The following is a 22,594-nucleotide window of genomic DNA, read 5'->3' as shown; positions in this document are numbered from 1 at the left end:
ACAAGAATAAGGGGCTGACAATACTAAAACAACAATTTTATAGTTAGAATAAAAACATGTGGGAACCTCAGACAAGCTGGGACATATTGTACGATATGTACAATATTGTAAAATATGGCACAATTCGCATTTATGGATAAATTAATCTCACAATTACCCATCGAAATAGCCCATGATAGACAACATTGTCAAAAAAGATTTCACTATTTATAAGGTTCACACTAGCACTATAGCTTTGTTTCCCTATTGCGTTTCCCTATGAGTATTGTGTTTATAAATGATATTTAAAAGAATCACTGGGTCTCTACTGAAATGTTAGTTTTACTATTAAGTATAGAGTTATAGACTCTTTGTTGTCACATTTACAGACATAAATAGCCAATGAGATATTATTTTATCAACATAAATTCATTCACTAATGTTATAGTTTTATGACTACCACACATACAATGAAACCACTTCATAGAAAGTGATGAAATACCAGCTTAAATCCACAGAGTTCAACAAGGTCACCGTATCAGACACATCGGAAGCCAGACAGCAACTGTTATCCTGTCATTACAGTGCATGATGAACACTAATAAGGTAAACAACAGCGAAATCAGCAACAACAACAAAAGTGACACCAAAATAAAAGCACGTTTCATCATGCTCCTGACACTTTCTGCCCTAATCCCAAACTCAGCACACACAAACTGTTCTCCATGCACGGCGCAACGTGCACGGCTCGACATGCACAGCCCCCATAGCAACAGCGCCAAGTAGCGAATAGAAAGCTCAAATACTGTCTCTAGGACCCGGGTTAAAGCGCTGCAGGAAGCACCGGGAACGCGTCACGACTTGAGTGGCTGTTGCTGAGTAGTTCAGCATACTTTCTCTACACACCCCTCCCTCTCCACTCCCGCCGTGCTGTTTATTTAGTCGGTCCCGTCGTCTGTGTTGTATTCATTATTTAAAAAAAAACACTGTTTACAACCGCCGGATCGAGTTTGCCTCTTTTTATGTTTAGTCTGACGACGGCGGTCCCTGTTTTCTAATTGATTGTCGTTTCAATTGACACCCTTTATAATAAAATGAGAAAAAAAAACTAAAACAAAGATGCCGTGAGTTACTGATGAGATCTATTATTGATCCTCTATTATATTATTCTATTATGACACTGAGCTGACAGATTGTAAACAAGCGCTCCTACTGATTACCAGTCATGTGGATCAGCTTTTAGAGGAGATTTAGGTTTTACTCAAGGTTGAATTTATATCTGAATATGTTGCTATGGTGTTTCTGTGATGTTTACTTGCTGTATCTTAATCTCACTAAATATCTTTTGTTCTGCCTTGTCAATATAATTATTTTTTAATTCATATGTTTTAGCAGACCTACACAATACAGCATATATTTGTAAAAACGTAAGTCCAGTTATGTCCACATTACTTTTACACAGTGTAAAGTATGATATCCAAATGTATCGATTATAAACACAAAACAAGCTAAACAAACAGAAATTTGCATTGACTAAATAACTATAAAACATGTTTTTTAAATGTAAACAGAGACTCTTTTTTTTTCCTGCTCTTTGTAGTGCTGCCACATTGATTTAGAAGAAAGGCGGGTGTCTGAAATATAAGCAACAATCAATGAAGAAGAAGAAGAAGAAGAAGAAGAAGAAGAAGAAGAAGAAGACAGAGGGTGGTTGTTGTTTGGAGTTTTTAACACATTTTGGCTATTGTTGTCCTTAGTTTTATAGACAGAAAGAGTCTGGGGAATTTCCAGCCACCACACTCTCTTCTCTCTGTCCTGTGCCCTTGGTCAAGGCTCCACACCCAGTTCCCCCTCACTCACACACACACACTCACACACACACACATACACACACACACACACACACACACACACACACACCAGCTGTCGGAATCCTTCCCGTCTCTGAATTGAGACCAACTGATACAGCTGTTAACATGTACTAGTGATACAGTAAATCCCCCTTTTCTCTCTCCCTGTCTCATTGTGTGCTTTAACTCTTCTTCTGGGTCCCAGACAACCAGCAGACAGACCGCCTCACCTTATCAGACATTCTGGCCTATTGGTGAAAAAACTGGGAAAGAAATATTACCAGAAAAAATAAAATATCTCTGGTTGCGTGTGTGGAATGAAAAGTGAAACTTGAAAGTGGCCGTGATGCATGGGTGAGATTCTAGGGCAATATAAATGGGATATTTTGCCAACAATTATTACTTACAGTGCTTTGTCAGCAATCTTTAGGTCCCCATTGTTACTACATTCATCTCTTTTGCCAATGCCCATCTCAGCCGAGGCCAATAACGCATCTCTCTATTGTCTTGATGATGCTCATTAATCAACTCATTTTTATTTCCTCAGAAGGTCCCCCATCTATCATCTCCTGTACAAGTAAGATGTCCAGCATTCACACGAAGCAGACGACGACGATTTCAGCTTTATTTCTGAGTGTGTTCAAGTCATCCACTCAATCCCATCTTTTCTTGTCCAGATTTAATAGCTAGATGTCACATCCACTTGTTGAGATTTCTGTGTTTGGATCTTTAGGACGACTTTGAAGGCAATCTTGTTAGTCCGTTAAAACCCTGTTTACGTCTCACCTCTCTTCACACACACAGCCTTTGTCTCCTCTTTTTCTCATTCGCTACAAGCCTCTCATTCTGCCCCACAACGGTATCCATCCCATTTTACTCTGCTTATACCTCCGCCCACTTCTTCTGTCCTCCTCTCTGCTTCTCCACAGACGCCCTACCTGTCCAGACCCATTCAGGGACACTTGACAAACTGATGCAGGGGACCCTTGTGTGCTTTGCTTTCTCTTTTTCGTAGCTTCTTTTTGATTCCTGATGTCAGTTCTGTCTCTCCGTCTACTTATCTTTAGCCTCCATTTCATGTTCAGAAGTGTTATTAGTCATTTTACTACTGTTTGCCAAAATAGAGGAGATACAAGTGTTATTGATGCAATAAAGCTCATTTGAATTTTGTTGAATGTTTGTTAATATTTGATTACATGGTATTGTAATCAATACATGTGTAAGAATGTGCTTTTTATCCATATCTAGACTGTAACCAGTGCCCTGACTTCTTCATTTCTTGGCTCAGACACACGTGTCAAAGATGAGACATAAGAAAAAAGGCAAAGGCAAACACCATAAGCTCAAGCAAAAGACTGTAGGGCATTACACTTGAAAAGCCAGTCTGAACAGGTGGGTACACTGGCAGCGAGGCACACACTCCAGGCATCCTTTTCTTCCTCTCCACTTAGATTTCCCCCATATCAGCACCAGAAACAGATTTGTGAGCAATTGGTGCTCCCCACAGCCTCCTCCTCTGTGTTCAGCTGCTCTGTGCTGCCTGAGGACTTCACTATTTACTTTGTCCAGTGGAGGAAAGGGTGGTGTGGGCTGCTGACATATAGCTGATGATAGCAATGTGGCTGTTACAGTGAAGAATGACTGGAGATTAAATTAGGCTAAAAGCCTTCTAAGAGTTTTTGTTTTTCGTCTGTGTTTTAATAGGGGTTCTGTTTTTCAGTGCATTCATCTGTGGTACGTTTATGCTTGTTCATATTCAGGGCCACCTGGAGAGCCGTGGTCTAAAGTGTAATTGTAATACTCGTTAACAGCGTTTTGGGCTGACCTGGTAATCTTCACTCTGTTATAGTGTATAAATGAGTCTTAACAGTCGGGCCTGGGCTGACCAGATCTTACACCCAAAATAGGACAACTGCAGTATAACATGATATACAGTACACGGTATGTCTCTGTGCTCATCTGGGGCATTCCCTTCTAAATCAGAGCTTTGGATCTTGTTCCCAGCGAGTCACACTTGATATGTTCTGTCCAAGCAGCCCCGTGTTGACCTCCCCCCCAACCGTTAGGGAAACGGGAAGCTGCTCAGCAGTTAATCGTTTTCTGAAATAGAAGAAAGATGCAATACAGGCAGTGATATGCAGCTATGACAGTCAGCTAAAGCAGAGGAGGAATCCACAGGACCTGTAGCACAGGTTTTTTTTTTATCATGAAAGTGACCTCCATTGGCAACTCGGTAAACTTGTGGTTGCCTGCAGCACCACCTACTTAACTCACATGATGACTCATCAGAAACACCTGATCCTTGCCCTGCTACACGTTACCTGTCTGTGCCTTTGTCACTAATACCGTCGTCACCTGACATCAAGCTTTTGGTAAAGCTGCTAATGCCAGATGGATGTGAGGTTGACCTCAGAGAAAATCACTGAGTGCCTTGTGTGTTAAGTGACTGTGTAAATGACAAACTGACACATTTAAAGCCACTAATTCGATAACACTGGAGGCTTGATCATTGCTGGCACACTTCATGGTTGGCGCCTTAAAGCTCTTCGTCATCTCAAGTTTTAAGTTACTTTTGAATGTAGTTTTTCCAATATAGACACTGTTGTACAAACTAAAATTACATCCATCTATCTACTTTAAATACAGCTGGGCAAGAATGTCAAGTTACCCTCCTGTTGGGGATTACCAGAGCAAACACAAACTGGGTTGTTAGTTATTTAATGTTTAGGAGTGTAACAGAATGTATTTTTACAGGGACAGTGGATGGGACAGAAACATGTGAAAGTATGGCAGAATAATTCACTCTCACGGAGTGTATGTGGTTGTATCTTTGAAAGCTGAATAACAGTGAACAATGTGTCTGACCTGTTTTTAATAGATGCTCTGCTGCCACCCAGTGTCACACACGGGCAGAACAATTCCATACAATTAAGAAACCACAAATGGGAATTTAGCTTAAGAATTTTGAATACCATCAGATTAGAATTAAATTAAGAAGGCAAATTTTCAAATGTATCACTCTATAAAATGTGCTTTACATGACTGATGGCTATATTTTGCAATAGGAACAGCTGATGCCTCGACCAGCCACTTGTTTTGTGCCTCGTTCAACGTCAGTATGCAACCTTGCATCATCTACGACATTCATCTGATAGAAGTGTTCAGGCATCAGGCAAGACGTGTCCACACGCTCCACAAAGACAGAAAAAAAGAAAGACTTCCACTTGATCCAATAAGTTTACTGATTTAATGTGATTTATACGTGTAAAATCACCTTTTTATTTCTATTTTCCATTCAACCAAATCAGTATGAAGTGGGCACCTATTTCACCCATTAAGCGATCTTATAAAATAAGGTGTAAAGCTTATCGCACTTTTTTATTGATCCGTTTCCATGACCACAGATGTACAATACAGTTGACTTGTAGGCAATGACAAAGCAGATTAAAAGTTTGTCTGTGGTGTCTGGTCTCAGTCATAATAATATAGTTACAAGCGCCTGATCGTGAAGAAACAAAAAGGTACACGGGCATATTTACAAGCTTTCCTTCCGTGACTCGGCCCCGACACGAGCGTGCTGCCGCTACAACACTAGAAGACAATAGAGCTGGATTTTATTTTGTCTTTTTTTTTTTTTTTTTACACAGTCATCTTTAATGTGCGATCCATCAACCCAACGTTACTGTGATCTATTTCATTTGACCAGAGTATACAGTACAAAGTTCGAAAGGAATGGAGGAATTTCTTATGTTTAATACTAATAATAAAAACAATCCAGTCTAAAACTCAATAAGCTTAACAGGGGACTGCAATCAGTGGCATGTATGGAGTGGACACGTGTGTGTTCAGTTGATATCAATAATTTGATGCAAGAGAAAGGAAGAGGAAACGAGGGTGGACAACAACATTTAGTCTCCTTTTGTTTGTTTTTCCATCTTTCTAACATTCCACTTAGTGAAAAAAGGCGAACAAGAGCGTAAGAGAGAGAGAGAGAGAGAGAGAGAGATGGCCAGAAAGGACAGAGTTAAACCCCAAATCCCTCCTCTGTGACCTCTAGCCAGCTCACATTAGTCCGTGTTCTACACTCTTCTCCTGGACTGCTCCAAAGTCTGCCACCGTTTACTTGGAGAGCTTCTTCATCCTCTGATCTAGTGACCCAAAGTTCTCTTCTACAGCCACCAGATTTTCCTTCATTGTCAGTTGGACCTTTGGGAGAAGGGGGGGGGGGGGGCACAGCATGTTAGGTAACAGGTGAAACAAACAACTAGCATAATGTAAATCAAAGGAGCTCACAGAAGGGAGAACCTGGTTAGATATGCAGGAAGATCAAACATTCACCGGTTCCAGATTCTCAAATGGGAAAATTTGTTTATTATAAATTGAATATAGTTGGTTGGACAAAACAAGACATTTGAAGACTAAATCCCGACTGGTTACTTAAATATTATAGCTGGAACAAATAGTCAATGTGTTGATGACTTTGTACTATTAGTTTGACAAAACCAGCCCATTGGGCTCTCAGTGAAAGTGACATCGTTAACATTTTATGGACTCAATGATTGAACAAAGTAATCAATAATAAAATCATCATTAGTTGACACCCTATGAAATATATTTACACAGCTGTCATGCATGTGTAAGGTTAAGTTCACAGGGAGTTAAAAACATAATTACTGAAACTGTTATTGGAAGCCATCATTGTGAGGCTGCAGAAGACCTTTCTGTGATGTGTGCATGTCATTGTTAGATTTAACAACCTTCTAGAAGCCAAAGGATACCTCACACCTCAGAACACAACGCAGATCTATCAAGAGTAAATTGAAACATTTTCTGACTCCAGATGTTTCTGTAGACTAAGAGGTAAGAGCACGTTTTTAACTCACAAGATGCAGTTTAGTCGTTTGACTTCAGAAAGAGATTCGTATGAAATCTTTTTGGCCCCACCATTGAGACAAGCGAGCATTTCTATGGGCCTCGTCAACGTCTCTTTGGTCGGAGTAAATTGATTTACGTTTTCCCGATTGTTCAATGGATCTTGAACTTCCTACCTGTGTTAGCAGAGTGTTGTTGTCCTTCAGAGAGTTGTTGATCATCTGCTGAGTGGTGTCCAGGTGGGTCAACAGCTGGCCAAACTGCATGGCTACGAGACGCCGGTGAAGTCGGATCAAGTGAAATGGAGAGGCGAGAGGAAAAAAAGAAGCAGTTAGACGGAGTATTAGTTCACTCATTTACAAAATTGTGGTTAAAAAAAAAGTTGCTTAAAAATGCAATGTTGTCTTTGCTCTTAGCTAAAGTGAAGGAGAGTAAAGACAAATGTAATGTGAAACTGATGAAAGACTTGAAAGATGAAACTGTATTCCCTTTGACTTCATTGGTAAAGAAAGATCAGGAGAGAGTGCAGCTAAACCTTATTGGCTGCAGACTGTGACAGATTGCTGCAAAGTGATTCCGGCTGATAAATGACCTCTTTCAGCGCCCACGAATGAATCATCAATATAATCTATTAATGCCAAGGTTCTGCTTTCATGTGCTAAATAACAAAAAGATGATAATGTGATAGATATATATCATGCATCTCTTTCTCCCCGAGGGTTAGGGTTTAACAGTATTGCTAGATTTAGTCTAATTCTATTACCATCTGGAGACTCCCTCTCAGTGATTCTTCTGCCCTTTGTTAGAATAGAAAGGCATGGTTTAGGCTAATTCCATTATCCGTTTGAATCCCATTTTCGCTTAGTTTTCTTCTTTTGTCTCGCACTCCAGACGTCCCCCATTGCAAATGCAAATCTTTCCGGCCGCATATTACTTCCCAGCCCAGACGTGCTTGAAACGTGATGCGGGTTCCCACCCTGTTATGTTCTGTAGCTACATCCTACACACACCCTCCCACTAACCTACATACATCCTCTCCTTGAACTCCCGTGGGTGTCATTTCAAGGTTCTCTTCCTCTCACATTAAAGAGCAGAACATAAATTATAAAAGTTTTCATCGTTAGGATCCTTACTGGGGGGGGAAATCTGCCCCTTGAGCAATAATATTATAATAATTGCAATATGTACCAATTACTCCACGGCACTACGTTCATATAATGTTATTGCGTGAAGTGAAAACAGATAATACTGGCTCATGGCTGAGAGAGTCATGCGAGGACGCGCAGCAGAGCAAGCGTTGGTCGACCACCTTGTTCCCGTGCGTTACCTTGTTCATGCAGCTCCTTCACAGCGACGAGCCTTTGCACCACCTGAGGCACAGAGGTGGACATGGCATCCCACTTCTGCACCACGTCATAAAGCTGCGACACCTGGCAGGTAAACACACACAAGCACATTTAATACCCAGATAAACCCCGCCAGCTACAATAACACGTTTGATTTAATCTTAGTTTCATGATGAAATATGTACTGTATTATAACAAGCAGAATTACCTTCATTAAAACTCAACTTCTTATGGCTGAAGACACTAGTCTGTTTTTTTTGGGGGTCCCACGATGTTATCAGACATGATCAAAGCTTTTAAATTCTTCTTTTTACGAGTAATGAAGTCATGCACACTGTTTACTATATCACAATCAAATTACACTACAGTGTCTCAAATAATCAAACAGCATTGTCAAATAACCCAATGTATCAAGACTTTGGCATTCCTCATAATAATATCTTAACATGCCCTGCCCTCTACTGGCCTTTTATGTGTACAGCACGTTAAAACAGTCGACGCCAAAGAGGCACGAGATCGTTGCCTGGAAGTCGTGCAGATCTCACAGCAGAGTCCATCATGAAAACCTGAAATAACCCTGGTGATAAAACGTTGGTTTGGCTCCGACTGCTTCCAGGCTGAGCCAGCTGTTTGTTAAAAGACAGCAGGACACTCACATTTACCATGTGTTGCTACTCCTCAGTCTGGCTGCCGGGCTTTGTCAAGCGCTAGCAAACGTTTTCCAACTGAATATCTTGTCACTAAGACTGAACCAGCAAGATTATTACTATTTTATACGACTCGCTGATAAAAGCTCAACTCTTCGTAACTTTGTGTGAAAGCATCCGAGATAATTGCTGCACTTAGCTGGCGCTGCTGGATGTGCGCTGTGCAGGGATTACAGACCTTGTTCTGTGTCTCGGCGTCCTCAATCGCTGCCTTGTGTTTAGCGATCTCATTCATCTTCCCGAGGACGCTCTAAATGGGAGAGAAAAAAAAGAAAAAGAAAAAAGAAAAGAGTAATTTATTCTTTTTGTGTACCGTTTTAGAGGCATTCAGATACATTACAGACAAACAGACGAGCATAGATTAGACTCATGGCAATGCTGTGGAAGATTGACAGGCGGGCAACACAACGTATTTACAAAAGTTACAAATACATGAATACATTTTCAAGTACTTATCAGTATTTCAACCCCAGAGCAAAAGCACTGCTCACTCTCTCTCTCTCTCCTGGAGTGCGTGAGGCTGATTGAAAAACAATTACAGTGCGGTCATAGCTGAAGTAAAAACACTTTACAATAACCCCCAAAACTTTACTTTTGATTAATTTTAGCGGGCAAGCTGCAGTAGATATCAACACATACAAGAGTCAGAGGAAGGGCTGTGATCTGCATCTTATTTTATACTTTAACATTTGTTAGATGCACAAGACACACTGTGTGTATAAGTTGTTAATAAGCTTTGGGTTTGCGGGGTTAGCTGTTCCACCATCTCGACCGTACTGAACGCAAATAGATGGAATATCGAGCTCGTTATAGAACTCTCTCCATAAGACAGAAAACCAACATATTTATTTTAAGACAAAGTTCCCGTGGGAACCGTGATGTATAAATAAGAATGCAGTCAAATTGCAACTGACATTTGTATAAAAATCATCCAATTCCCCCTTAACCCCGTGCTGTGTGCTGATTGGTTACCTGCAGTCTGGCCTCCACTTGATCCAGAGTAGCTGAGTCCAGTGCGCTGACCCTCGCCTGCAGGAGCTCTATGGTGGCCTGATTCAAACAAACACACAAGTTATATACGAGCATGAACGTAAGTGTTCTTGCTCTCGCTACTGGCACAGCAAAAATAAACAAACTTGGGAGGAACTGATGTCATTCATCTTTGGAGTATGACCCAGTTCTCTGGCTGCACATCAGATACACAGACTCCACTCGGTGCGTTCCCAAAAAAAAAAAGTTGTTGACTTCTTACCATCAAACTGGCTCCTTGCACGCCAGAACTCAGAGGTCCCTGCAACAGAAACACAAAGAGGGACAATGAAATATAAGGAGAAGCAATGAAGCCATCATTTACATAAATCAAGTGTGCGATTTTATTCAGCTTCAGTGAGCGGATGGTTACACGGCAACGGGAGCATGAAAAAGCTACCGGTGTGAGAGTGAAAGAGAGAGAGAGAGAAGCATTAGAGAGGATGTGTGTGAGTCGGTGTGTACCTGCTTGTCTGATCCTGAGCCAACAGCCATCTCCAGCTCAGCTAGACGCTTCTCCAGTTCCGCCATCTACAGGGACCAAACAAGGCAACACAAGGCTGGCAGTGACAACAGCATCCCACAAGACACACACACAGACAAACAGTCACACACGCATGCACGCACACAGGCAGGAAGCCTTTTGTCCCGTTTATTTTCCATTAAATATTCTGACATTCCTCTCACGAGAATGAAAACAAAAAGGCGTCTGGCAGATCAACATTTGCTCATTTCACGAGTGCGTTCGTCTCCCAGACACTTTGCTCTGCTTCCCCTCCACCTCCCTTTACCTTGGCAGATTCATTGAATTTCTCCTGCTCCGGTCTGCTGTGCAGCTCGTAGAGCACCACTCCATCTGGGCCCTTAGCCGATGCCGTCGGCTTGCCCTCTCCCGCACCGCTGCCACGGTTGCCCTTGGCCACTTCCAGCTGGGTGAGCAGACGCCTGGGGGAAGGAAGGAAGGAAAGAAGGAGACACAAAAGGATTAAATGTTCAATATTGTTATCAGCTCCACGTGTTGCTTTTCAAGCTCTGTTGTAAACTGCAAGGTCAAGGTGAGCTTGGATCTTTTTAGAGCCGTTTTTCATCACTTTTTATTCCCCTTCTCCCTCTTGTGTCACAGTCTCTATCTTCACTACAAAGATGTAGTCTTAAATGTCGCAACTGTACGTTTTCATTCACTCTATGGCCTTGGTGGTAATCTCTCTCCTTCTACAGTTTTTATTAGCCTTCCTCAATCATCCGTCCATCGGTGCTTGTGCTCCCCAGGTAGTGCTACGCTGAGCTCAGCGGGGGGTGTTCGTGTGGGCGATTGATACCAGCTGCTCTGCCTTGCCCTTGTTACTCTCTTACTCGTTACATCTGGGTTACAGTGCGCTCATTGGAATTAATTCGCCTGCTCCTCCCTCCCACCATCTATCGTTGACACTCCCTCTATATCTTCAAGCTACCATTGTTCTTATCCCTCTTTCCAGCCATTCCCTGCTTTACTGCCTCGTCACCCAGCTCACCTGGCCAGTGCTCCGTCTGGGTCAGCCAGATTGATGTGTGCATGAGGTCCCAGCAGCGAGTCGAGGTGGGCAGAGACCAGCTGCTGCTTGAGCTGGGCGGCGTGCTGGGCGAGGACCACCGGGGTCAGGCGCTCCTCTGCGTTGGTTTCCTGTGTGGCAGACTGGAAGCAGAGGAACACCGCCGTCATGGAGTGACTGAGTTCTACACGGCAGTGACAGGTCAAGCACCAACGCAGAGGTATTCAAATTTAAAAAAGGGAAAACGCACTGGATATGTAAACATTCACGCTTTGCACTCGCCATGTAAATTGAATTTGTTCCGATATTATATTTCAGTAGAAGAGAATTACAGATACTGGATTAGCTACTGTAGCTTCCTGCATGGGATGTATATTTTAGGGTAAACAAATTAAATAACTAAATACAGAGGTGTATTTTTTTAATGTTTACTTTTGTTTCGACTTGTTTTGTTTGAAATGAATCATGTCAAATTTAAGTTTATTTGGAAAGCTTGAGCTTCACTTGGCTGGAGTCATGTTTCCTGAATATCTACAACAGGTGGAAAATGATTTTGACCCGTATTCAAAAACACAATTAAGAGAATAATAATCTGGTGTGATCCCTGCATGCTAATTCAGCACACTATCATCAAACTATCACATTATTCTCAATAAATCTGCTCTATATAAGTACATTACAGTATTACAGTATGTTCTCACCTATGCAATGCAGCAGAGGACTTCTCCATTCAATACAGTCACCCTGATGAATGGCCACACTTTTAATTTGGAGTGAGGCCATGACTCCACGGAGGTCTTTCACAAGTTTAAATTTAGAGACTGAAACGGAGAAGCAGGCTGCTCGTTCTGCCAGCATGACCTGCATGAGCTAAAACCCATGGATTCTGTCACAAGAACTGCCAACTCAGGTTGAATTTGGTGCTGGGACTCATGGAGCAGCAGACTCTACTCTGCGAGTATCCAATTTAATGACACCGAAGGTTTAATTAGTTTCGGGGTTGAGGAGTCTTTGTAAGTCTGAAAAGCAATTCCTTGGACTGTGTTTTAATCAATTCATTTTCAGCTAATTTAAGGCTTCGGTGCACACGCCGTACAAAGCTCAGGTCTCTAGTGCAACAGTAAGAACGGGGCAGAAATATTCCACCTTTGAAACTGTTCCAACTAAAAGGTTGCCCCTCCCATGATGATGTGGTCAAGGAGCAGAGCGGAGGAAAGTCTCTTTGTAGAACGGCTAGTGAATGTGTGTGCAGACAGCTAGATAAAGGCTGGATCATCAGAGCCCAGTCCTGTGGGCAAGAGGGAGGCGTGCTCGAGCTCATGTGTGCGTCTCGCTGGCAGTTCACCTGGATGGCGTCCACCTCCTGAGTGAGTTCCTGGATCTCGTTCACCAAGCGCTGGTACTTCTGCTGGGGCGTCTCCTTCACTCCACAGCCCTCTCCGAGCTGAGCAGAGATGAGAGGGCATAGTGAACACTACACAACAGCAAAGTGAGTCTAATACAGAGAGAGCACGCTCTTGACTTTATGAAGTGCCAATAGAAAAATCCTCATGGTGTTGTTACCCTGAAATGGAATAAAAAGTGAAGCGATTCATTGGTGCTGACTCGAAGGTACTCACGATCTCAAACTCTCCTGACTCGTAGCCCACTCTCTGGCTTCTACTGATTCTGTCTGAGAAGTCTGTGAAAAGGAGACAAACGGCTCGTTAGAAATCAAACAGAAATACAACGGACAGAGGAAGCAGACTGGTTGTCAGTACCAAGCCCAGCATGAAGATTTGGGGATTAAAATCGACAAAAGAATGGATCCGTTTACATTGTGAAGCAACAGCACCCGTCAACTACGTCTGCCAGTCTTGTATTTGGCAAAGTTGTTATTAAAGGTTGTATATCTTGTATTATTGGTCATTTATATTTCTCTGTCCAGTAAGAGTACATTTTGTATTTTGTAAAAGCTATTCTTAAAAAAAAAAAAAAGAAAAAAAAAAAAAAAAAAAAAGTTTGTATACTTAGTATTTATGGTTATTACTGGTCACAGAATGTACTGAGGACACCAGATACAATAACAGAAAAAAAAAAACCAGTTACCAGTTCATTATGTACACTTAAGTAAAACTGATGCCGTGTAATACAACAGTCTTGCAATAAAGCTTAACTTCGGGAAGATTGTAATCATTTGTAATTTCTAAGAAGAGATGGTGTTGATTTATATGTACGGTCATTTTGGAGACTGCAGTTTGTAGAGCTAATGAACTGTATTGCATTCAACAGAGAGGTGTTTCTATTATTTTGTCCACCCCATTAATACCAATGAGGACAGGTTAAATAACAGAAACACCTCTGTATAAATGAACATAGTTATCATATTTGTAACGTATATATTTACTAAAGGTGATGTTACCTTTCTGTTTCACCTCATACAGTGACTTAAGTTAATAGTGACGAGTGATTAATAATCCTGTGAACTGACCGAGCCCCTTGGTGTTGACATGCTTGTCTTTGAACTTGTCAAAGGCTGCGTTGGGGTTGACCACAATCCTCTCCACGCTGTCACTGCAGAGCTCCTCCTGTTATTGAAATAAAGGAAATAAAGTCAGATGAACATTAACAAAATCTTAAAAAGGGTATGTTGTACTATACATACAACAAAAGACTTAAAAATGAGCCTTGGCTTATTGAGCCAGTGAGCCAGAAGCCCATGGTAGACTTGAAATATGTTATATGTTTGATCATTGCCCCGAAATATGATTTAAAAGAAAATGAATTATGAGGTTAAGTCGACGAGTGTATTATGACTTACAAAGGTTACACACCCACAGAAAATAAAAGCCACTGTAGCAATGAATCATGGAAATCTGCAACAGCTTTACAGCCAAAATTTGGGGCAGTCCAGAGCCAGATTACTACAACATAATGTAGAGGAGCAGCAGGCAAGAGATGAAACGGCATTATGTGTGTCACAGCCATAGTTCATCCTTGGCCTGACTGCAGACTCTTAAGACCTTCTTTAAAAAGGTTTCATTCTTTAATAAAATGGGTTATCCATGTCGTATAAGTCTACTGTGGTAAAAAATCAATGTTACGTGGATGAAGAGTTGGAAGCCACTAACGCTTTCTTTTCTAAACGACAGTTTGATTAGTGATTCTGGGAAGGACAAAAAAACAAAAACAAACGTGCATCATTTGATCAGAACTTCCACGTGATCAATTATGATGAACTAGAGGCTACGGTAGGATTAAAACACCAATGACACAGACAGATAGATGACATGAGTCCGGGCTCACATACAGAAAGCAACACCACAAAACACACAAAACACGAGACAGTTAAGCAGATGAAGGGAGGAGGAGGAAGGGTGAGGAGGAGAGTTAGTCAGGCTCTTACCAGCTCCTTGGGTTTCCAAAGAGAGTTAGAGAAAGTAACGGAAGAGCAGAGGGAGAGAAAAAAAAGTTGGGGGGGGGGGAGAGAGAGAGAGAGAGAGAGAGAGAGAGAGAGAGACAACACAGATTAATGTGGTTATCACATGCCATGCACACAACAGGAACAGTTGGCCAGGGTCGGGGAAAGATAAGAAAGAAAGCAGTGTTCTGAGAGTTGCTGCTAAAAACCCTGGAGACACACGGTTCAGACCGCTCATCATGTCTCCAGTTCTTTCTCTCTTCCCCGATTTCAGGGTAAGATGGTTCGAAAACACCAACAAGTTACGTTCTCCTTTGATACCATACTGCACTTTATAATGCAATGCCAGCATATGCTCTCATGGAGGGCATTGTAGGTCTCAAAACATTATGCTATGGATGGTGTTTTAAAAAACAATCCATGAGGCAGAATGACGGGTCAAGAAACTTAAAAGGCCTAACCAATGCTGTTAATGAAGTATATCAGAGGTAAGGCCCCTATACACAGAGTGATTTTGGTCTGTCCCAGACAAACAGAATGATATCATTGGTTATCAATCCGAGATGGAGGTCTGAGATAGCGCTGCGAGAAATATCCATCCATGGCAGATTTAGGGCATTGGTGACCAAGGAAGTCTGCGTCAAAGGTCTGGCAGGATCAGAAATTTGGGCCCAAATTCATGAGGTCAGTGTTACAAAATAAGGTCAGTGGACACTAATATGAAACGATGTAGAATACACTGGTCAACACAACACACTTGATGAAAGTAATAGGCATAAACCAAACATACTGTTTGTGGAACTCTGGCAAAGAAGAAAACATTGAAGTGACGGCACCATGGCCAAAGTTTAATAAGTTAAGTTAATGCATGTTTCTGATTGCATTTATCAATTATGCTAGGATACACCAGGGATTTGGCCAACAGTCTGACATGTCTCAAATTTGAAAACTTACAGTAATTTATAGCCATGTTATTAAGCAATGTACCAATGCACCTTCAAGGAGTTATTGCAGCCTATAGGGGCCTTTGAAACATCCAGTTAGTCAAAATAGTGTTGTTAGGCAGGAAGCAACTGTTAGAACATGATGATAGGTTTAAAAAAGGAAATATCTAAAACAAATGAACACTTCTCTAATGTACGTGTTGCAGTGCCGAAGACCAATCAAAATCAGTTAAAAGAGTTCTACCTGAGCAACACAAATAGGAGGAAAATAATCAATTTCTTGCACTTCAAAACAATCAGAAATTGATGAATTACAGGGCACAAAGAGGGTCACTCCATCGATCCATTTCATCCAAATCAGTTAGAGGTAGGAAAAGTGGATATGAGATTAAAAAATACATGCATAAAAAGCATGGCATTGGGCTCACTAAGAGTAAAATGGATCCAGTCTTACTTGTACAAACTAAGGTCCCAGGAGGGTTGGGGCAGAGTCAAAACAAGGGCAAGGGTAAGGGAAGAACGAATGTGGACACATGGAAGGGAAAATGCCAATTAGGATTCACTCAGCTGGTCAGTAAACCGTCCAGCACAGCAATACACGTTTGAAACCACTAACTCTGCTTAGTGTTACAGTTGGTGGGCATCTTCATGACATCGTTATAAACATCCACAGTAGATTTTGTTGCCTGACATTTTAAAAGATAATGGTGCTTGCGTGGGACTTTAATGATCTATTCTCTACCTGTCCCTTCTCTCTATGTATAAATCAGGAGATGTACCAATATGTAGCTTATAATATATGGATGATTAAGTTAAACAGTAACCTGAAAAGGACGTCTTGACACTTTGTGTGAAATATAAACAAAATGTGTACAAAATGTACACGTATTGTTTTATGGATCACAAAATTATAATACAAGTATTTATGAAGGGGTCATAGATGACATCTTTTTTTCTAATTTACCTTAGTTGGTACGGACAGCACAAATGCAGTGACACAGTTTACTTTACAGTACTGCTGAGGGACAATCAGTGCTTTGCAGTGAAGGTAGTAACAGTAATCTAAGTTATTGTGTAGTTAGGCGTTTAATCATGGCAGGGGTAACGCGCACGTACACCGCCGTAAATAAATGCATTCTCCGTTATAACAAAGTGTAAACCCTCGTTTGTCAACGTTAGTTAGGTAACAAATGAGCAGCGAAACAAACAGCCTGCAAACGGACACATCCAGTCAATACAAAACGTCCACTTACCGACTCAAACTGAGCCTGGTCATCTTCTGGGAGGTCACCGGTCTCGTACACATCCGGCTCGTTAAAGGCCTAATAAAACAACCAGGTAAACAACACATCAAACTATCAGATATCCCGTTTATTGGCATTAGTCTGGCCAACGCCCCGGCCCATTCAACAACACGTAGCTAGCCGTTGCTACTTGGTAGCTTGTATCACAAGACACAATATTAACAGAAATGTTTGCCACGAAGAATCTACCAGTTTTAACGCTAGTTGTTTGGTAGTTGCAAACAATAAGCAGACGACATAGTAAACATGATAGTTTAGCTGCTAGCTGTCACATCTTGGTGCTAGCATTGCCTTGTAGCATTCTAGCTAACCTGTCTGATAACATTAGCCACTTACAATTCCGGGCAAGTTTGCGTATTTGGGATCAGCCATTTTCAGCGAGGAGCAACGACGAGACCAATAAACCACGATAGAATATATTAGCAGCTCTTTAAACGTGTAAATTATCGATTAAACAAATCAAATTGTATCACAAGTTAACGGTAGATGAGCCAGCAGTCTCTCAGCCGGCGGAGGCTTCCAGGCTGATGTGGTCACTACGCTAGCTTGATTTGACAGCGTGTACGTTGGGTTTCATGGAGGAGCAGGCGGGCGGGCGGTGATGTGTTAGCTACATGGACGGGGAAGAGTCCAACGGCGTACCAAAACCAACAAATCAAGCGCTCCTGAGGAAGTGGAGCGTCTTTACGCATGCGCCCAGTTTGACGAATATAATGCAAGGTCCCTTTTCTGTTGTTTAGCATCGTTTTTTTCATATTTGCTGTCGCACTCACACAATACTTAACAACTCATTCGCTTCAACAACAAAATTATTCTGTCTTTTTTTCTAAAATTGTTTGGTTGAATTGCAGAAGAGTCGTCACACGGTGGCGCTAAAGGTACGACCAGACAACTCAATCAACGGGCCAAAGACAGTCGACTAAGAGGATGATTCACTCTGTCGGAAAGAATGATGCTGCTTATCTAACGTGTTGTTAACTAGGCTATTCCAGATAATGCAGTAAATAGCCATATACAGTATGATACGGTACTGCTGTATGTGTCTTATTTAAATTAACTAATCATGTATTCTGCAACGTTTTTCAATGTTTTACCAGATTTTTTATTTTTATCACTGCACACATTGTGGGCGTTTTGTAGGCCATGTTGGAGGAGAAGCAACTATTTCCAAACCAAATCCTGAAAACACTGTCAAATAAAAATAAAAAATCACTTACTTAAAAAGTCTTAAAATGTTATTCTGTTCCCTATGTCACATTTCTTACATACCAAACAGTGCAGGGATTGATTATTCCTATCATAGGTCTATACAAAGAAACTTCTTATAATTACATAATACTGTATAAGAGTGTGTTCATGTAATGCACGTTTGTTTTTCATATTATCGCTTACTATATATTGCACACAGTATGTTACATAACCTACAACACATTATTATTCATTGAATTCAACATACATACAATGAATCATTAGTGTCAACCAATCACATGATTGGTATAGATGACAAAGCGTAATTTGAGGCCCAATAATACATCTCAAGACGCAGACTATGGCTTTGTCATTGTCTTTGGATATTGTGGTCTATTTCTTGGGGTATTTTTCTGGCAATTATTTCATAATTCTGATTCAAATGCAAATACATCAATTTTAAATGTAAACCTATTGTAAGTGCTACAGCTTTATTCTCTCTTACTGTGTTTCTTGTCTATACATTTTACCCCAAGAAGAGCCACTGGCAGAACCCACATATCTTTTTAATTGTCTTTTAATCAAGTCTCTCTCGAGTGTTGCAACTGAATGCGAGTGCAGTGACACATCAACGGATTCGGCCTATGACGGAGCCTATCGGTTTTCACGTGACTACCCAGTTTGTCCAGCATGGCGACCAGTCTGGTTCAAACTAAAGTGTTTAATGGTTAAAAGTGAACTTTTCTCTCGGGGCCATGTGTAGTTGTGGTGGCGGGAATAAGAAGCAGTGTGGAGCTCCTGTCCCTGCTCTTCTGCTCAGCGGTCCTGATGAGGGAGGATTTTTTTGGAGTCGCTCCTTCACCACGCCCCGCCCCCAGTGAGAGTCAGTGGGATGACAGTGATGCGTCCGTGCAGACACTGCCGACCGGACCAGCTTGGATTACACTCACCATTCACAACTCTCCATCTGTTCTCCACCGCTCAACTGGACCAGAGTTGGGACGAGGACGTTTGAAACAAGAAACTCTCTCAAACGGGTTCTTTCTTTACGTTTTCTTTAAAGAATCCAGCTTTAGTCTCCCCCCCCCCAAAAAAAAAACTCGTAGTTCATTCTTCCAAATGTTGCCGGTCTCGCTTTGCATGTGGGTATAGCCGGTGGTTTCAGCTCGCGTCCAGGTGGTTTACGGGAAAAGGCTGCACAAGGAATATTTTGTCTTTAATTTAAATTCCTCGTTATCTTTTGGAAGCGCGTCTACTATTCCCCCCCCCCCCCCCCCCCTCCCTTACCCCCCACCCCCCACGATGGCAGATGCTAACGCAGAATGCAATATCAAGGTTTTGTGTCGATTTCGTCCTCTGAACAAGTCGGAAATTATCCGCAGAGATAAGTTCATCCCAATATTTCAAGGAGAAGATACTGTCATCCTCGGGGTAAGTTATCTCGATCTCCTTCCTCTTTGTCACCCCATGCAGTCTGCGCACACCGACGCTACACTTCTCATCTCACACATCAGATATTGACCAGACAACACTGGAGACTTAAAGGCTTCTGACAGGGATCAAACTAAGTATAGCCCCTATCGATAGTCTGATCAGCATCATGCATCATTCAGATGTGTGTTGCTGCCATCAAAGAGCAACAAGGTGTACTAAGCCTTGCAGAAAATAAGGCTGGATCAAATTGATGAATAGCCTCTCATGTCATTACCTCAGATGATCTGCCAAAATCATCCCATTTCTTGTTGAAATAAAGCCCAAGATCAATAAACTCCACAAACCTGAGCGTTACCAGCGTTGTGAAGATCTTAAAAACTCATTATTTTCTGAAAATGCATCTTGGCCCCACCTCTGTGTTCCCACACCGGCTCATTATTTGCTTCTTCTGTGGTATTGATCTGCTGGATTTTTGGTGTGTTTCCTGTGTCAGAAGATCACGTAGGATCGGTTGATTGTTGTTGGCGTATCTTATAGGCTCTAAGGAGCTGTTCAGGCTCTAAGGAGCTCTAAGGAGCTGTTCAGGTATCAGGTGCTGCAAATCTAATGAGAGTCATAGTTAGGCTCTGGGGGGGGGGGGGGGGGGGTTCTGTCCAGTCAAGAGGTTTGAATAGCTGCTGATAATTACTGTCACTCCTTTGGAGCAGAGAGCAACACTTGAAAATGATGGATGCGTACCTGAGGCTGAGGTTAACAGCGGGGGATTAAGAGTGCTCTAAATGTAAATGTTCACAGTGTTTAGATGTAAAGCCCATCAGGGCCGACGCTAACACACACACACACACACACACACACACACACACACACACACACACACACACACACATATATGGCCTGACAGTTATGTTCAAGTGATAATGAAGACAGCAGAAAATCCATATCAGTTTACAAATGTTGTCACATGCACGCACACATATTGAAAAGCAAGACAGCATCGTTGAGGCAGATATCCCAGCAGGATATCTGCCTCAAGCAGATTGAATGACTGAATACTCACATTACCACATCATTTTGATGGTATTTGGGAGTGGCATGCTGGCAATACAACGGCTTGAAATCAGTCATTCCCGCTTCCATCTTGGGAGCTGTATTTAAATGTATTCTGTGTGTGTTTAAAGGCAGCAGAAGAATGACAAATTCATACAGATGTTCTTTCTTGTATGTTATGAGGTTATTTAAAACTATCTCAGTTTTACATTCTAAAGAGTATCTTGGATCATTGTCAGCGCTTCTGTCTCATTCAGGCTGCAGTGTTTTAGTGTGTACTTCAAAGTAGTCTGCAGATGATGACAGCTGAAAACAGTGTGCAGGGATATAAATCATGTTACCCAATTAAGGGAACTGTGATCTGTCGTTATGCCAAGAAAACATGCACACTGCACGGCTGTTGTTGCCTTCCAAGACTTCAGTATGGCAGCCTTCAAAACTGATAATGTCTGGAAACAAAAGCGTGCACTTCTCTTCTTATATTTTCAGTAACCTCATGTACGAACCGTCCATCAATTTCCTTCTGCTCAGATGCATGCACACAGTTTTCATCTTTCTGAATGTAATTGCTTGGGGGGTATAATGCGAAGGGTTTGTAGTTGTGTAACTGCGATCAGACTGTGTGGTTTCCTTCTGCAGCATCTCTCTTGTAGCTCTGGAACACACTTGGAGGAAGTTGTAAAAAAAACATGTCTCCTGAGAGTTGAAATGCTACGGCCGTCAGGTTGGATGAGGATTTAGAATATCAGGCTGGCAGGCGAGCAGGCACGCTGCAGGGATCCCGTACTGACAACTAAGCGCTCGCATTCTGACGGTTGATAAAAAACAATTCGCATCTGGGCAGCACTGATGGCCCCACATTTGTCTGCTCGAGGAAGGCTCCTTCCAGAAGTTGTTAACTGACAGAGGCCATGATTTCAGCTCTTGAGTGATGGCTCGGCGGCACCTGGGTTGGCAGGCAGGAGGAGACTTGGAAAGATTAAAGATCTGGGAAGATGGCGTGTTGGTGTGCTCTGAATCGATGAAGGAACGTCTCCGGGGGCCTCAAAACACTGGGGACGGGTGAAGTATGACTGGTAAGATGTGCAGTGGTTTCATTGCAGAGTCAAAGACTACTGAAACAACTTGGATGTTTAATTTTGACAACTTAAACTCAGACTTGAACTCGACACATCAACTTCAACATTAGCTTTGCATCCTCTGCTCTAACGGGGATTACTTCAAGCAAGGTTACGTAACTATAATATTGACACACTGAATAGTTTATTTGTGACAGGCTTAATCATACAAGTATAGCGAAGTCGTAAAGATAGCAAAGACATATTACTCACACAGCAATATCTATCTTTAGTTATCTGACATAAGCCTCCATAAGCCGGTCATACAAGACGAAGTAGGCGTGCAGCAGCAAGAGTATAACAATTGACTAGGGATGCATTTTATAGCTTGTGAATTCAGCTTTACATTTGTAAGAGGAAGATTGTTGTTGTTTTTTTTTCAATTCGAAAAATTACACAACCTCGCTTTATATAACTCCCGAGTGAAATTTCTGGCTCTTTAGCTGCTAAACGGTGCAATTTGTTCACCAGCTACACACCACCTTTGTTTTGTCTGCTGTTTTCTGCTGGGTAGGTACAGTGAGTTTATGCCAGTTATGATTAGAGCGGTGAGATGGAATCAAAACAGCAAAGGTGCAGACTTTAAATATTGAGCTGAAAGATGCTGAAACGTGCAATAGATCTGAGGGGAACTTGAGAGTCTTGTGCCAGTTGTCGATGAGCAACCCCTGTTATACTATACAGTCAACTGACTAATATAGAAATTTCATTTGTGTAGCTTTAGAGTACTAAGAACTCAACTCGGTTCGTCTGGACTGCACTCAGACGTTCAAGCTTTTTTGTGACTTCACTGACACAACACAGGATGTACTATTCTGCATTCACTTGGCATCAGCAGTGAGGAGTC

At 41.8% G+C, this 22,594-nt stretch overlaps 2 protein-coding genes across 3 annotated transcripts in view; one reads left to right on the top strand and one right to left on the bottom strand.

Annotated features, from left to right (window-relative positions):
• Window positions 1–5,062: 5,062 nt before the first annotated feature.
• Window positions 5,063–17,512, bottom strand: dctn2 (dynactin 2 (p50)). 2 transcript variants are annotated; one of them, XM_076110540.1, is made up of 14 exons: window positions 17,297–17,507; window positions 16,910–16,978; window positions 13,783–13,879; window positions 12,932–12,993; window positions 12,658–12,756; window positions 11,295–11,455; window positions 10,575–10,728; window positions 10,249–10,314; window positions 10,007–10,045; window positions 9,727–9,804; window positions 8,933–9,004; window positions 8,029–8,131; window positions 6,878–6,969; window positions 5,063–6,035 (listed from the first exon to the last, which is right to left on the bottom strand). In XM_076110540.1, the coding sequence occupies exons 1-14, from the start codon at window positions 17,330–17,332 to the stop codon at window positions 5,949–5,951; spliced, it is 1,215 nt and encodes a 404-aa protein (XP_075966655.1). In that variant the 5' UTR covers window positions 17,333–17,507; the 3' UTR covers window positions 5,063–5,948. The 2 variants fall into 2 exon arrangements, with proteins under 2 accessions (XP_075966655.1, XP_075966656.1); XM_076110541.1 differs by lacking the exons at window positions 5,063–6,035; window positions 6,878–6,969 and adding an exon at window positions 8,514–8,673 and having other exon boundaries at window positions 17,297–17,512.
• Window positions 17,513–19,450: 1,938 nt separating this feature from the next.
• The window catches only part of kif5ab (kinesin family member 5A, b), a 54,602-nt gene continuing 51,458 nt past the window's right edge, over window positions 19,451–22,594 (top strand). The window contains exon 1 of the mRNA XM_076110629.1: window positions 19,451–19,579. Coding sequence (XP_075966744.1) covers window positions 19,451–19,579 — 129 coding nt within the window. The remainder of the gene's footprint in view (window positions 19,580–22,594) is intronic.

Source organism: Anarhichas minor, unplaced genomic scaffold (assembly GCF_050575085.1).
Source record: "Anarhichas minor isolate MPS153535 unplaced genomic scaffold, ASM5057508v1 ptg000043l, whole genome shotgun sequence".
Lineage (NCBI taxonomy): Eukaryota > Metazoa > Chordata > Actinopteri > Perciformes > Anarhichadidae > Anarhichas > Anarhichas minor.
This window is presented reverse-complemented; position numbering and strand designations above follow the sequence as displayed.